Source organism: Centrocercus urophasianus, unplaced genomic scaffold, assembly GCF_019232065.1.
Source record: "Centrocercus urophasianus isolate 14NV4802_14NV808 unplaced genomic scaffold, USGS_Curo_1.0 seq_27, whole genome shotgun sequence".
NCBI classification, from domain to species: Eukaryota; Metazoa; Chordata; class Aves; order Galliformes; family Phasianidae; genus Centrocercus; species Centrocercus urophasianus.
The window spans coordinates 5,338,938-5,354,983 of record NW_024884833.1 but is presented as its reverse complement, the minus strand read 5'-3'; the positions used below and the strand labels follow the sequence as shown (position 1 = coordinate 5,354,983).

General features: G+C 34.3%; 1 protein-coding gene across 1 annotated transcript in view; it reads right to left on the bottom strand.

Moving 5' to 3' along the window:
• The window catches only part of CNTLN (centlein), a 141,707-nt gene that overhangs the window by 114,197 nt on the left and 11,464 nt on the right, over window positions 1-16,046 (bottom strand). Inside the window, exons 5-6 of the mRNA XM_042826730.1 lie at window positions 13,077-13,239; window positions 5,235-5,423 (exon numbers count right to left, since the gene is read on the bottom strand). Coding sequence (XP_042682664.1) covers window positions 5,235-5,423; window positions 13,077-13,239 — 352 coding nt within the window. The remainder of the gene's footprint in view (window positions 1-5,234; window positions 5,424-13,076; window positions 13,240-16,046) is intronic.

Sequence of the window (16,046 nt, the reverse complement as noted above, 5' to 3'; positions counted from 1 at the left end):
TCTATGATTCTACTTATGACAAAGAATCAGAGACACATTTATAATACATTTAACAAAGTGCTTAGCCTGTAAGCTATTGTATTAAAATTCCTATAAAAATACAGCCAAAATTAAAATAACTTGTTATTACTGAAAAATGTGGTATTTCTTAACATTGTTTCTAAAAGTTTATTTATAGTTACGTAGTACAAATACTGAAGAAATATTTAAGTATGGACCAATTTAACTTTGCAAGTTGCAGTCTTCATCCAATATTATAAATCTTCATATATTATAAACCTATTCTCCAAGGAACTGACAGCTTGCATCTTAGAAGAGTACAACCATTCAAAAATCTTAGTCATCTGGTCCAGCCCTTGATACAGCAGAGCCAACCTCAGCAGGCTGGCTAGAAAAATGTCCACAAAAATCTCCCAGAAGAAGAATACAGTCTCTCTGGGCAACAGAGCTGTATTGCACACAAAGTTAAGAAGTGCTTCCTGTTGCTCAAGTCAGAAAATCTTATGCTGCAGTTTGTGCCCACTGACTCTTATCCTGGCACCATACAGCACTGAAAAGACTATCTCTTCACATATTTATACCTTGATGAGGTGCTCCTTGAGCCTCCTCTTCTCCAGGCTCAACTGCCCCAGCTCCACCAGACTCTCCTCACAGGAAAGGTGTTCTGGTTCCATTTTCAACTTGGTAGCCCTGGACTGCTTCTGGTATATCTAAGTCTCTGATACACTGGGGGCCAGAAATGGACACAGCACCCCAAGCGCGGCCTCACTAGAGCCGAGCACAGGGCAAGAATCCCCCCTTTTATCTACTGGTAATGTTTTGTAATACTTCTTAGTTGATTAAAAAACTGCCTTTGATGATCTTTGTGATCAATTTCAGTACTTACACAATGAAATGAATAGTTCTAAGAACAGGAAAATATTTTATGGAAAGCTTTGTCCTATAGGAGGTGAAAGACAAACTTCTTAGACAAACAAATTAAACAGATAAAGTACACCTAAGCAGGTGTAACATTGAAAGCATTTTGTTACAGATTTGTTTTGGTAACTAAAATGTTCCCAATTTATTAAACAAAATTTACAGCAACATACTTCAAACAGGATATTATCCTCTTGATATACTGCGTCAGTAGGAAGACAAAGAAAATTAATCCTCAAAATATTCATATTGCAGTACTAAGTTTGCTGGGCAAAATAGAGAACAACTAAAATAAAAGAGAATTACTCAAATTGATTTCTTTCTTTTTACCACTTCAATCAAAATCAGTATGTGTGATATACATAAATAAACTGAAATTAGTGAAATACTCATAGAAAACCAGTAATTATTACCCTTAATAAATGGAAACTGAGACAGTCTGCATAGTATCTCTGATGATATAAAATCTATTTTTTTTCCAGACTAAATTATAACTTCAACAGTAAGAAAACTACAAATACCGGGAGAAAAAAAAAAAAAAACAACCAAAAAAACCAACACTTTCTTACATAACACTGATCTATAATCTTCTTGGTTTGTGAAAATCTGTTGAGGGTGTACTAGTACTACTGGCACAGACAGCATGTTCAAAAAAATGTTGAGCAAGCCACTAATCTCAACCTGCTCAAAAAATCAGTACTTTATGATAGAAATGTAACTGCAATTTAATCCAATTTTCCAATTTCATTTAAGAAGAATTGCTTTCAAAAAACAGTAACAAGAAAAGTTGGTAGATGCATACATTTCCTCTTAACTCCAAATTCACCCTGTTCCATTGATGCTGCAATCAAGAGACAGCAGTTAAGAGGTCTGCTAAACCTAACAGGTCCCAGAATTAACGATAGATAATGAATTTTTTTTCCCCTTGTAGAATCTACAGCTGTGTAAGTACACAATAGTCACAACAGTTACTATCTTTCCAAAGCCAAAAGGTATTTAATCCAAAAGGTAGAGGTTATTAGGTTATTAATTAAAAGGTTATTAATTAAAAGGTTATTAATTTTATTACTATTACAATATTTGCCTGTCATCAAAATGCACTCAACAAGGGATATTACAACACTTCTCAGAAAGGCATACTCATGTCTTTCTGTCAGAACACAATTTGGAATATTTGTTATAGCGGAATGAAAGAATGTTAGTTAATACAAAACATTAAGTATGTTGAATGTATATTGTTCAGTAACCACAATTAGTTACTATGCATCATTCCCCTATGATGATGCAGCTTTTTAACACTAACCATTAGTTCCATCCCAGCCTGGACTAAGAGTGATCTACTGAAAAAAAGACGCTTTGTACACTACATTTAGCTTACTATATAAGCACATATACTTCTCATCATAGCAGGTACAGAGAAGGGCAAAAAAAAAAACAGTGGAAGAACTGGTGCACCTCTTCTATAAAGAAAGGCTAAAGCAGGTGGGATTGTTCAGCCTGCAGAAGGAAAGACCATAGGAAAACCTCTCCGCAGTCCCTTAGTTCTTAAGGGGAGCTTATAAGAAAGATGGAGAGAGACTTTTTACACAGTCTGATAGTGACAGGACAAAGAGAAACAGTTATAAGCTAAAAGGGGGAAGTTCACATTAGATATAAGTAGGAGGTTTTTCACTTCACAGGTGATGAGGCACTGGAATAGGTTGCCCAGAGAAGCTGCAAATGCCCTATCCCTGGAGGTGATCAAGTCCAAGTTTAATGGAGCAATCTGGTCTTGTGGGTGGCAATGCTGCCCATGGCAGGCTGGATTGGATGAGATTATCTTTAACAGACTCTTCCAATTCAAATGATTCTACATATGTCTCCTTTTGTTATCACTGGTAAGTATTTGACTGAGCTTGTGACAGATCACATAAATCTCAACTGTTTCTACAGGTGGACAGACTGAACCTATATTCACTAACAGGAGTGAATTTTTGGTGCAGTTTCTCTGAACAGTTTAACAAGTACACTGTTTCAAACATACTGGGACCAAGGAGAGCTCCACAGAGCCTAAATGCTGATACATGACCCAAATGAGAGTATACCACAGAGCCAAGAGAAGGACAGACAAGCAAAATACACTTGCATCCATATTTATCACTCAGCTAGTTAGGAATGTTCCATATCTGGATTCTAATTTACACAGTCCATACTGGTTAACATACTTCAAGTTCAGATGCCACCACAAGAAGGCACAGACTAAATCAACAAAGCTTACAGTAACAACACACACTAGATTCAATTCATTTAAAACATCTAAAGGAAATGAAATGTAAAGTAGAGCTGATGACTGTAGGCTGTTATTAGCCTGTAAAATATTACTCAGAAATTTCCTGAAGTTCTTTAAAGAAGTAAACGAGATCCTTGTTAGCAATAAAATTTGCTAATATTACTAAACTATTCAGGATAATACAGACAAAAGCTAATGTCAAAGATTTACACCAGATTCACTTGGGACACAATCTGACTGTGTAATTAACTTTGAGGCAGTATCAAGTCAGACCACTGACAAACTGCAAAAACTTCTTGAGATCATTTATATTTCTAAAGTTTCAAGAAAACATCTACCAAAGCATTCTAAAAGAAACAAAAGAAGTTAAGGATGTATTAAAAATGTGAACAAAGAAAGACTTCCACTTATCCATTTTATCATTTGTAAAACAAAATCATCAAATGAAGAGGAAGTTTAAAAATCTTATAAAAAAGAGGTTAAGAATCTTAAGGAATCTTAAACACTGAATTAATACTTTGGATAAAATTAGAATAACTCTAAAATGACCATTAAGAACAAAACCAGGGAGATATTATATTCTTTTGCTTTAAAGTAGATTATTACTGACATAAACTTTTAAGAATTAAACAGTATGCTTTTTTATCATCTAAGCTTCTTTGTGTTCATGAATACAATCTTTGGTTACAGATCTACATTACCAATCCAAGCTAAGTTTTGCATTTAAAAAATCTATCACCTTCAGAAGTTTGCTCTCCCAAAAATGATAGATAGAAAATACAAAATATGTAAGTATATTTCACTGAAAAAAATGGAAGAAATCAAGCAGAAGAGATTACAATATCATTGTGGGAAGATTTGCACAGAATCATAGAGTCACAGAATTATTTAGGTTGGAAAAGACCTTCAAGATCATCAAATCCAACTGTCAAGCTAACACTTCCAAATCCATTATTAAATCAGGTCCCTATATGCTATGTTCATGTGTCTATTGAACAACTTCCAAGGATGGTAACTACCAGTTCCTGGGCAACCGGTTCCAAAACTCAAACTCACCTTTTCCATGAAATAATATCCAATCTAAATATCTAAATCCTAATATCCGATCTAAACCTGGTGCAAACTGGGGCCATGCTCCTTATCACTAGTCACCTGAATAAAGAGGCTAGCACCCTCCTTGTTGCAACCTCTTCTCAGGCTCTCCTTACAGAGTAATGAACTCTCCTCTCATTCTCCTCCAGACTGAACAACCCCAATTCCATCAGCTGTTCCCCATAACTTTCGTTTTCTAGTCCCTTCACCAGCTTCAGTGCTCTTTTCTGACCCATTCCTGCAACTCAATATCTTCCTAGTAATGAGGGGACAAAACCAAACAGGCTACTGAAGGTGCAGTCTCAGGAGAGTTGCCTACAGACAATCACTTCCCCAGTGTTGCTGGCAACACTGCTTCTTCTTAAGTCATAAAAACATCACAAAATGGCCTTTGGAAAATGTCAAGTGTAAGTGTAAGATCCAGCAAATTACAAAGCTGGAAGCATATTAGTGAAAGATTTATTATAATACTTCCAAATGATACGCTAACCCTTAGAGATTTTTAAACAAATCTATCTTTATACCAAAATACTTTCTTTATATATCATCTAAAGTTTATTTCCATGGTCAGGAACAACACAAAAAAAAAGACCCATACATTTCATTTTCACAGAGAAAATGCAAAAATTTCACTTTTTTTTTCCAGGAGTAAAAGCATTTTGGTTTTGTGTTTATTTTTTGGTGTATTTCATAGCTTTGTTAGAGCAAAAAAATAAGAGTTTGGATGAATATAGACACTACTACTCAGTTTTTTTTCCTAGGGCAGATACAATTTACTTGCAAAATACCGTTAGCAAAAGCAGAATATCACAGAACTGCAGATGCACAATAACACATTTTTTCCTTAAAAAACAAACCAAGGAAACCCTCTGCAATTTCCTATTAAACTGCTTTGTCCAGAAACTTAATTTAAAACTAGAAGAAATAACTTGTGTTATTCCAGAAGTGGTCTAACCTGTAAGTCATGAGAAGAATTCTGATGTAACATATTCAAAGCATCGTGAGCCTGCTGAAGCTGTTCCTGTAACTGACAAATCTTCTGATCTTTTCCAAGTAACTGATCCTGAAGAGAAGCATACCTTTGTTGCAGCTGAATTTCATTTGTTTTTAAAGTTTCAAAACACAAAGTCAATTCATTATAAAGCTGTAAGGAGAAAAAAAAAAAAAGATTAAAAATAACAGGGAGAGTGATAAAAATGAAGGCAGAAATGTAAATGCAAGAGAAAAGGAGAGGGAGAATAATTTATGTAATTTCGAGACAAAGATCACCTTCTCTTTGGACAATCGTTTCTTATTTCATGTCCACATGCATCACAGCATGCTCTAAACACTGGAAAACAGTGATTGTAACAAATTCTAAGTTTCAAACAAGTTTTTCCAGATATATACATATTACATCAGAATACTAGCAGTTTCAAGTGCTTTTTCATGGCATTTACTAACAAAAATAGACCTAGAAAACCTTTTTTTTTTCTTTTTTTTTTTTTAGTATGCTATATAAAATGTAGAGAGAAAAAATATCACTTATTTTTTAATAGAAGTTGGAAAAAAAAAAAATGAAGCATCTTTCCTAGGAATGACATTAAAGGATTGAGAATACAAATAACATCCTTGTCTTATGTAGAATATTTTGATATTTAAAAAACACACATTTTTAATATCTGTTGGATAGCAGTACACTGAATCCACTAATGTCCCAGCACTTTGTAGGAACTGAAAAATAGCTGTTTAAATAATCATTCTGGGAGAATTTTTTCATACAAGCTATAAAACCCAAAATTGCTATTAGAAGTTGTTATCCCTGTGGCTGTTCAAACAGTTCTGGATGGAACCAGAATATCGCAAATATTCTGCATTTACTTTATAGGACATTCCATATGCATTAACAAATTCTAGAACTACACCTAAGTAATAACAAGCACTATGTGCCTTGTAGCTTACAAGAGTAGCTTATTTCATGAGAATAAGAAAACACCTATTCCACCCCTCCACTTTCACATTTTTAATATAAAGATATGAGGCCTTATAAACAAAATCACATTTTCTTTAAAGGAAAAAAAACAAAAACAAAACGAAGAAACAAAAAAAAACCCCCAAAACAAAAAACAAACAAACAAACAAAAAAACCTTGAAAAACAAACCTGTAGCTGAATAAACAGCAGTTTCCATACTGAAGGGAAGTACATATATACTACTCAAACCTACATTCCTCCCTTCTTTCATTGCAGTTCTTTATTTCTTTGAAAGCTCTTTTTCTCCAAATGAACAATTTCCCTCTATTTATTCTACAATGAAATAACCTGTGCAAGACATGCACTTCTGCAGCTAGCAGTTTGGAAAGCCCATTTCTGCCGTTCACCCAAAAGAAACTAATTAAATACTAAAATCAGAAACATAGAGGCTATCCATATTTTTTAATGGCAGTTGTTTTACAACTAAAAACGTTACTTTACTCTTCATTTTAGTCTTTGTCTTGTTGCCTTTACTTGAATGATACACTTTGTTGTCAACTTACATATCATAGGATTAAAACCCTTTGGAAAAAAAATCTATTACATTTGGAAACTGTCTACCTATCGCTCTGTAGGAGATTTGGAAACAATGAACCTCATTCCTTTCCTTCTTCTTATCATCTTCTACCCCTAATGACTCCCAAAGGACAAAGTAATTACATCTTGCCTATTCCCCAAACAGATTAGAAATCATGTCTCCTAGGCAAAATTAATTCTATGCCCAGATACATTGATAATTTAAAAAAATGGAACTTTACATTGAAATTTCTATGCCTAATGAATTTTTCTTATTATTTAAGATAGTTTCATCATCTCTGGAAACTGAAGTTCACGATTAGGCAATTGATTGTGGAAAAAAGTAAGTATTTCATAGGAAAATAAACAGCTTATTTATCAAAAACATGCATTTTTAGATAATGTCTTTCCAAATGTATGGAACATCAAGACACATTCACTTCCAGCAATAGCTATATAAGCTTATTAGCTAGATTATACTGAAATGACTATTTGCTGGTTTTATGTCTAGCAGCACTTAAGTGGTCAAATTACAGTATCTGAAAGGTAGCATCCTAGTAAGATGAATGGAGAACATCAAAAATATGATGCTTTTTTTCAGCTGGCAGCCACATCCCCCAGTGTAGCCAATGCATAATTTTGGTAGTAAGTATGCGTCAGGACAAGACTAATAACATATGTTTTTACTTGCATAAACTTTTCCAATCTTCCCTGCTTTGAAAACAACAATAACTAAACACAGAGATTTGAAGTATAAAACTAGCTAAAAGAGATGTGCACAGAATTCACAGAATTTTTACTCTTTTTACACTGAGTTATATGCATTTTTTCAAATAACATCAATGCACTAGCTTACAGGAGTGAGATTAAACAGAAAGTGTTTAACACCAGGAAATTTCAAAATTAAAATTAAATAAAAATAAATAGGTTTATCTACCGCTCAGAGATAAGTGTCCAGATTTCAGGTTAGCTCCTAGTCTTCTCATTTATTTCCATCATCGTTTTGTGGATTTAATAAATGCTTAAGCTTTGGTATAGGATTATACAGGTATTTTCTGCTCATTTTGCAATTAGTTTGGAAGAAACACCAGACCCATGCAGCAATAAGTGCATTCTTGAACATAGAAAATTGAATACTATGGTCAAATAGGTCAACCATTTAAAAAAATGCAGAAATTCATGTGTAGAGGTGACAATGTGTAAAAGACTAGAGGATCAGAGAAAGAACATTGACTAGAAAAAAAGAAGACAAAAATACTATACATTATTTATATCAGAACAAGTAATTTTCAGAGAAAAGAGTGAAACATGCACTTAAAAAGTAAGTAGTTGCACCTCACGATTGTTAATAAGATGTGAGATTTGATGAGAAAATTGTTCAATCCCCAAGACAAGATATAAGAATATTTCTGTTTATAGGGCAGAAGAAAAGATTTAAAGTCCTTCCTTATAAACATACACATACAACATAGAAAAATGGCATTAGCCATTAAATACACGTGATAGCAAGTTAGATCAGGCCAAAGGCTGAGAAATCCCGATAAAAGCTAATAAAACTAGGTAGTTCACCCATGTAACTTACCAGATAGCATATTAGCCACAGTCATAGTGCAACTGAAAAAAAAATTGTGAAAAATTTGGCAGAAATGATGAATGCATTATAGAAGTATGCAGGATTTATTTTGAACTAGGTCTTGACTGGTCCTTTGTACTGAATGCAATTAACAGCTGCAACACATTTTCCAGTTCTGTTTAGTCAAAGGATGATTTAGTTAACACTCAAAGATTTTTCTGTGATATCAACTAAAGTACAGAAAGTGAGGACAGCTAAGAGATTTCTTTCAAAAGTATATCCCTGTGAGGATCTAAAACACTTGAATACATCTGCTCATTAAAATGCAAAAGTAATCAATTACATAAAATGATAAAACAATTATATAAAACAATAAAACTATATATATATATATATGACATGTATAAAATATTATCTTACATTAAACACTTAACAAAATGTTCACCCCTTCAAATACTGCACATCACTGCAGAGACCTGAGAAAACAAATGCTAACTTTTAGTTAGCAAATTACTAGTTAGTAATACTGGACATGAAGTTAAGAAATAAATGGAAAAAAAAAAGTCTAAATTAAGACAAAGTAATACTATAAGGGAAACTACTATGGTACTGTCACTAGAAAGTCATGTCACTAGATCACAGTATTGAAGGAGAATTCCAGGAGAATAAGGACAGAAACCAGCTGGAGGAGTTCTTGAATGAAACTGACGAGGCTCTCCAGACTACACACAGAACATTCACTGCACTGTAGTAGGTCTGCCTGGGATAGAATTCACTTTCTTCAGAGAGGCCTGTCTGGTGCTGTCAATTTCACACCACTATTTTGGCTACCGACAAGCAGTGCTGCACAGCATCAAGGCTGGCTCTACAGCACCTCTCAACCTGACCCTGAAGGTCAGCAGGCTGCAGAGACCAAGAGAAAGGTTGAGAATACAGCCAGGGCAACTGACCTAAATCAACAAAAATTATACTCCATAACATAAGACTTCAATCTCAGAAACATAAGCTATCTTCTCTGCACAGACTGGAGTGGATATTAAGCAGGGTTGTAATGGACATCAAATTGGTCAATGCAGGAAAACGTTAACAGTGCAGTTTTAAAACCTTCATTGTGAGCCTAATCTGATTAGTCAAAAAAACTCAGCAATATTAAAATATAATTAATCTAAATCAAAGTAGCTACTATAAAAAAAACTTCAGTAAGTTTAATTTTAAGATTTTTCTTTGTATGTCTTTTCTTGTACACTCCACACAGGATTTTTCAAATATTAAGAATATTACCCGTGAGTGCAGAGTTTAGCATCATCATGACACATTTATAGTCTATACAGAATTTCCTCACTTTTAGCAGGTTGAAAGTGTCTATAAAATATCTAAGATGTGGGGGGCGGAATGGCAAGGCTGGACTCTTTTCAGTGGTGAGTGGAGACAGGACAAGGAGGAATGGCCGGAAACTGCAGCATAGGAAGTTCTGCACAAATGTGCGAAAGAACTTCTTTACAGTGAGGTGACGGAGCACTGGAACAGGCTGCCCAGGGAGGTGGTGGAGTCTCCTTCTCTGGAGATGTTCCAGACCTGCCTGGATGCCTACCTGTGCGACCTGGTGTAGGGAACCTGCTTTGGCAGGGGGGTTGGACTCGATGATCTCTGGAGGTCCCTTCCAACCCCTACAGTTCTGTGATTCTATGATTCTGTGATCTTATCATAAAACCCACTTGATAGTAAGGAAACAATACTAGTAGATTTTGGTACAGAATAAATAAATAGAATAACCTAATCAACAAATCTCCGAACACCAGAAAACAGTGTAATAGATGGAACTAAAATGCAATGTGATCATAAATAAAGATATAAATAAGTTCCTGAAAGCTTTCACCTAGAAAGTCAACTAACAAGATGATCATACACTTACCAATGATGTAACCTCTAGTACATTTAACTTCCAACTCATGGAAGAAACCATTATTACTAATATTTATGTATGTTTTTGGTTTTAGTTTTTATTTTGTGGATTCAATGCTACTTGAATAAGTACATAGATATGATTTTTTTTAACTATGTTTAAATGTTCCTGCAGTCCTGAAAAAGACTGTTAGTGGTGAAATTTAACCTTAAGCTAGCAAAGCCAGTAACTTCACATTCTGATTACAATTTCTTGGACTTAAAGGAAAGCAAACTATATCCCTAGACTAACTGCATGAAAAGGACTGGCAAAGTCAACTGCAGGCAGAAAATTAAATACAACATCTGAAAACGCATCTGATGCTATATTCTTTTCATCTACCTTCAATAGACTTGATGCAAATTTTTGTGATGCCTCACAACTGAAAAAATCTTACTGTTTTGTATTTACCCAAAAATCTACTACTGAGCATTGCTTTTCTTCATTGTATGTACCTACTTGTACTAAAACCACAATATTCTTATTTGTTGTTTCAGGGGCTAAGTTTCAGTGCACTAATTATCATTTCCTATTTAACGACAAATAATGATATTTCCATCTCACTAAAAGGGCTTTTCACAAAGAGATTTTTAATCAGCACAATTAACATATAATGGCTACATCAGATCAAGAGAAAGTACTGCGTTATACAAACAAAGGCCCTAAATTGTAAATTCCAGAAAACTGTGATAAGCCAGCTAAGGAGTTCAGAATCTCTTCTTGTCTTATTATCCTTATTATTGATTGAAGTATCTCCACCTTGAAATTGTCAGTGAGGACAAATCTATTGAGTCTCATTAAATCCAGCACAGGAATGAAGTCCCCTGAGTATGTGGGACCACTAAACCAGATGCTATGCATTTTAGAAAAATATTCCCTATCCTTGACAATGAGAACTATAGCTGTAATATGAAACAGATATCAGTTTGTTTCCATAGATGTTATAACATAAAAGAGTTATTGTAGAACATGGCACCCTTAAAGTCTGCATTAAAATAAATTTAAAAAAGAAAAGGAAAAGAAAAGGAAAAGGAAAAGAAAAGGAAAAGGAAAAGAAAAGGAAAAGGAAAAGAAAAGGAAAAGGAAAAGAAAAGGAAAAGAAAAGGAAAAGGAAAAGAAAAGGAAAAGGTATCCGTATGTCAAGTCAATGTAACCTGATGAAACAGATTACAGATCTTCACATGTATACGTTGCCCACTATAGCTTGACTTGGAAGAGAATTGTAGTCCTCAGTGGATTTATACATAATCCAGTGCAAGTTCATGACCTTGATCTCGGTTAAACAGAAAGATATTTTCTTCACTCAGTCTATTGCTTCATACTACCCACATCAACACCGGTGCAAAGAGCAGTTGTTCCTAAATGGCAGACTGCTACAACAAACTTGGAGTATGTCAGCCAGCCACACTGCCTCAGCTATAGCATGTACTGCCTATCTGACCATTAACAAAGAGGTCACTGATCTTGCTGTAAGGGACAATATATCATAGGATGTACCTGCTGATAGGCTCGATGCCATTTGGAGCAGTTAGAAAATATTCCTTTGTGAATGTCTATGGAGTAGCTAACACATCCTTATCTAGCTGTTGCAGCCAGCATATTAGTAACACACAGAAAACAAACAGAACACACATTTGTCCACAACTGTTCGCCTTTCTCATTCAATGAAAAAACAGGCATTTGAATCATTTTTATAGACATTGAATTTTCCAAATGCCTCCTGTGACTTCAGAAGACCTTACCACTTGGGAACTACATGTTCCTTTGAAGAAATTATAGTTTGATATTTTGTACAGTTCACTAGTCAGAAGTATATAACAGGATGTTATGGTAAAGGAAAAAATTTTTCTGCTCCAAAGCTCTGTTGACTGAATTTGACAAACAAATTAGAAGATCTATTATGCTCTGATTTAAGGAGCTCACTTTCTTGGGGCATATTTTTATTTAAAAAAAAAAAGAAAAAAAGATTTTTTCAAGGCATATTAAATGTTTTGAGAAATGCAAAAAGACAGTCTGTCCACCCGTACCACAATAGTCATTTATCAGAATACTTGGGTTGTCTTCTCCCAGCTTAAGATGTAAACCTTACTCCTATCACTCCTCTATGTTAGCAGAAAGAAATGAATTCAGACATTCTAAAAAAAGAAAGATTTTAGGGTTATCTGTGCGTTGAAATCACTGCCTTGTCTTCAGTATTACAATATTCTTACTTTCATCATTAAGTAAGCAGAAGCCTTAAGTTCTGCTGTGAGCCAGCTTTCTGAACCAGCCATGAATTCTGAGCTAAGTCTAGGTTAGAAGAGGCTTGGCCTCTGGCAGTGCCAGCATACCTATCAATTTTCCATAGGAAAGTAACTTACACTAGCAAAATATTTTTCACAGGAAACTTTCCCCAACTGCTGTACTGGCAAAACCACTATTATGCAGAGTAAATTTAACTCTCGAGACTGTTTTAAAAACCTAATTGAAGCCTCTAGGAGAGAAGATAAAAAAAAAAAAATCTAGATATACAGAGAAGCTGATATGCTTCTCACTTCTTCTATATCTGTTCAGATGTAAGTAAATCATTAATTCAATATACAGAAGAGACCATAGCTGCTGGAATGGCCAAGAAACCCTGTTACTCCAACAAACACATTTAGTAAAAAAAGATCCTGAGCTCCAAAGGACACACCCCTACACAGTGCTTTCATTCATTATTGTACTATTCATTTCTATGGATAGTACTATGAACCTTGTGATAGTAAAACATACTTTTTGATATGATATTGCTTCAGTTGTGTGAACATCTTCCTGTTCCTTCAGTACTTTTTGTGTGTCAGTATTAAGAGTCTGAAGCTGCTGTATCAGTTGAGCCTGCTGTACCATATGTGCAATGTTTTGTTTGTAAAGATTCTGCAGCTCCTGTAACTCCTTCCTGTGCAAAGCAAGCAACAGAGAGAAATTAAGAAAAGGACAACAATAATCTCTATTAAACAACTGTGTTCAAATAGTTTTATTGAAGATAACAAGGTCCTTATTTTTGTTTTTTTTCTGCCAATTGCCTTATAAACAACAGAAGTTACAGATAAAATATTTACCATATACTTTCGTAAAATATCTACAGAACAATTAATTTTCAAAAGGGAACATCTTTCAATTTCTTTCTAAGGCTGTAACTGCTCTGAAATAAATGGATTTTCATTACTGCATCAACACTTTCTAGTCAATATTTACTTAACTCTTTAGCTGTTAAGTGTCAAAATGTAAAATATTTGTAAAACACACAGACTGTGAAGTGTATTTTTTTTTTTTAAACGAGAACTGACAGAAAATAAAGATAAAAGCTTTTCTTAATTTGCATGTATGTAATATAATTCTCTTTCCTGAAATGCATCTACATCTTGGACATATGAAGTACATCTTCCGACAAACTGGTTTTGTCTGTGATAACAGCAAACCTTAAAGACCATAAATAAAGAGAGTTTGGTATGTACTGCATTACACAATGTCTGTTTTGAAAGTAATGCCTCCTGTTTTATTAGTTGTCCCATCACGTCAGAGGCAGATGTTGATGGTACGGAAGTAGAGACTGAACCTTCCCACTAATCTTCCATCACATTTTCTTACTGTCTGACAAAATGGCATCTGACATGGAAGCGCATATGAAGTAAAGGTGTGGAATTGAATTCCTCCATGCAGTTAAAATGGCAGCCACTGACAGTCACTGACACTTGCTGAATATGTCTGGAAATTAAACAGTGGGTGTGAACACAGTAAGGTGGTGGCTGGTGAGTTTCAGCCATGGCAGAGACATGGAAGTCTAGCCATGTTCCACACAGCCATAAAGATTTTTAGGAGCACGGCATGCAGACTTTATTTCATTGCTGTCAAAAATGCATAGCTAATGTTGTCATGATGGTGACTGTGTGAAAAAAATCTTGTTTTGTAGCTGAGAATTTGCTCTATTAAATAACATCGTGATCTTTGTTGTCATTAAATAAACAGGATACATTAAATAATTAAATAAATAGGAGACATTATTTTCAGAGCAACACACATAACAATTAAACTTCTACAAACATATTAGTAGTAACTGAGTTCTAGTGAAACCATAGGCTATAAAAAGTAATTAAAAACTTGGAATATTTACAATCGTGAAATGATAACTTTATAAATTTATCCCTCCAACTAAGTTTTGTTATAATTCTAATACCCTCAAAGGATGATGATAATAATAATAATAACAACAACAACATCTAATACCCTCACTTGGTGAACTCCAAAATATAGGTGACTTCTCTTTGCCTATAATTAACAATAATTATCATTACATTTGGATAATATTGTCGGACGTGCCCAAAGATTACTGTAACAAAAGATAAGCATCAGTAACAACAGTTGTGCGAATTCCTGAGAAATCACAGAATGAGAAAGCAACTATTCTCATTTAGGATACTTTAAAAAAAACACAACACTACATAATACACTGATGCCTTTGCTAAGTAGTACATCATCTGAATAATTACAGAACTGCAACCACAGAGTCATCTAGACAACGTCACACACACACACACACACACACAAAAATGGACATGCTTACTTTACAGTATTCAAGTCTTACTGTTTTCAATGAGATATAAAGTAGCATCTCAAAAACAGCCATGGTAGAAATGCAGCAAGGACTCTGTGAATCAAAACAGAAGTACAACTGCAATATGTACTTCATATATATTAATTCGTTTCTGTTCATAAGCACAATCACTGAAATAGAGACATATATTAGCACTTGTCACATCTTGTTTGGTTGGAAATCTAACGTACACTTAAGTATCATCTCCAAGATGGTGAACATATACTAGAAAATGCACCATTTTGCACTGCAGTTACAACAGAGACGTTGTTAACTGTGCACAGGTTCTCCAATCAGATTCTTCATAAATACTAATAGTATGTATGAATATATGATGGGTGGGTATAAAGAAGATGCAGTCAAATTCTTCTCAGAGATGGGAAAAGAGAGAAAGAACAAAATCACAAAATCAAACTAGGAAGAATGTTTTTATCTTGTAAACAGAGGCCAAACACTGGAACAGGCTACCCAGAAAGGTTGTGGAGTCTCATTCAATAGAGATTCTCAAACTTAAATATCCCAGGACACTATCCTGGAAAGTCTTCTCGAGCAGTATATAAAATCAACATCATGATAATCAGAAAAATAGTTACAAGATAAAATCAATTTCTGACCAAAATATCTACTAACATGCTTACTCAAATCAACTACTAAGCACTCCACAGAAGGAACACCTGCCTGTTACTGCAGGTTAAGAATGTCAATTGCAACTTAAAATGATACCCCTACATGTGCATGGAACAGAATAAATAATTAAAAATTACAAATTGGATGTAAATTAAGTCATGATAGGCACTACGAATATATATGCCTATATTCACATATGTATCTCACATGTAGAACTAAAACATATTCTTTATAGATGTGTACATAATTAGATGTGCATATTCACACATACAAGTGGGACATATACATACAAATGTAAGTACAGGTAATAAAAATGTTGCATACTGTACACACCAAATAAATGCAAATGTAAGCAAAAATTTTCTACCAGCAACACTAAGTGAAAACAGAATATTCTTACAGCTAAGCACAAAAGTTGAAGATACGTAGGCCTTTTCCCCAACAAACACATCATGATACAGAGAAGTGTTTAAATCATAATCTCT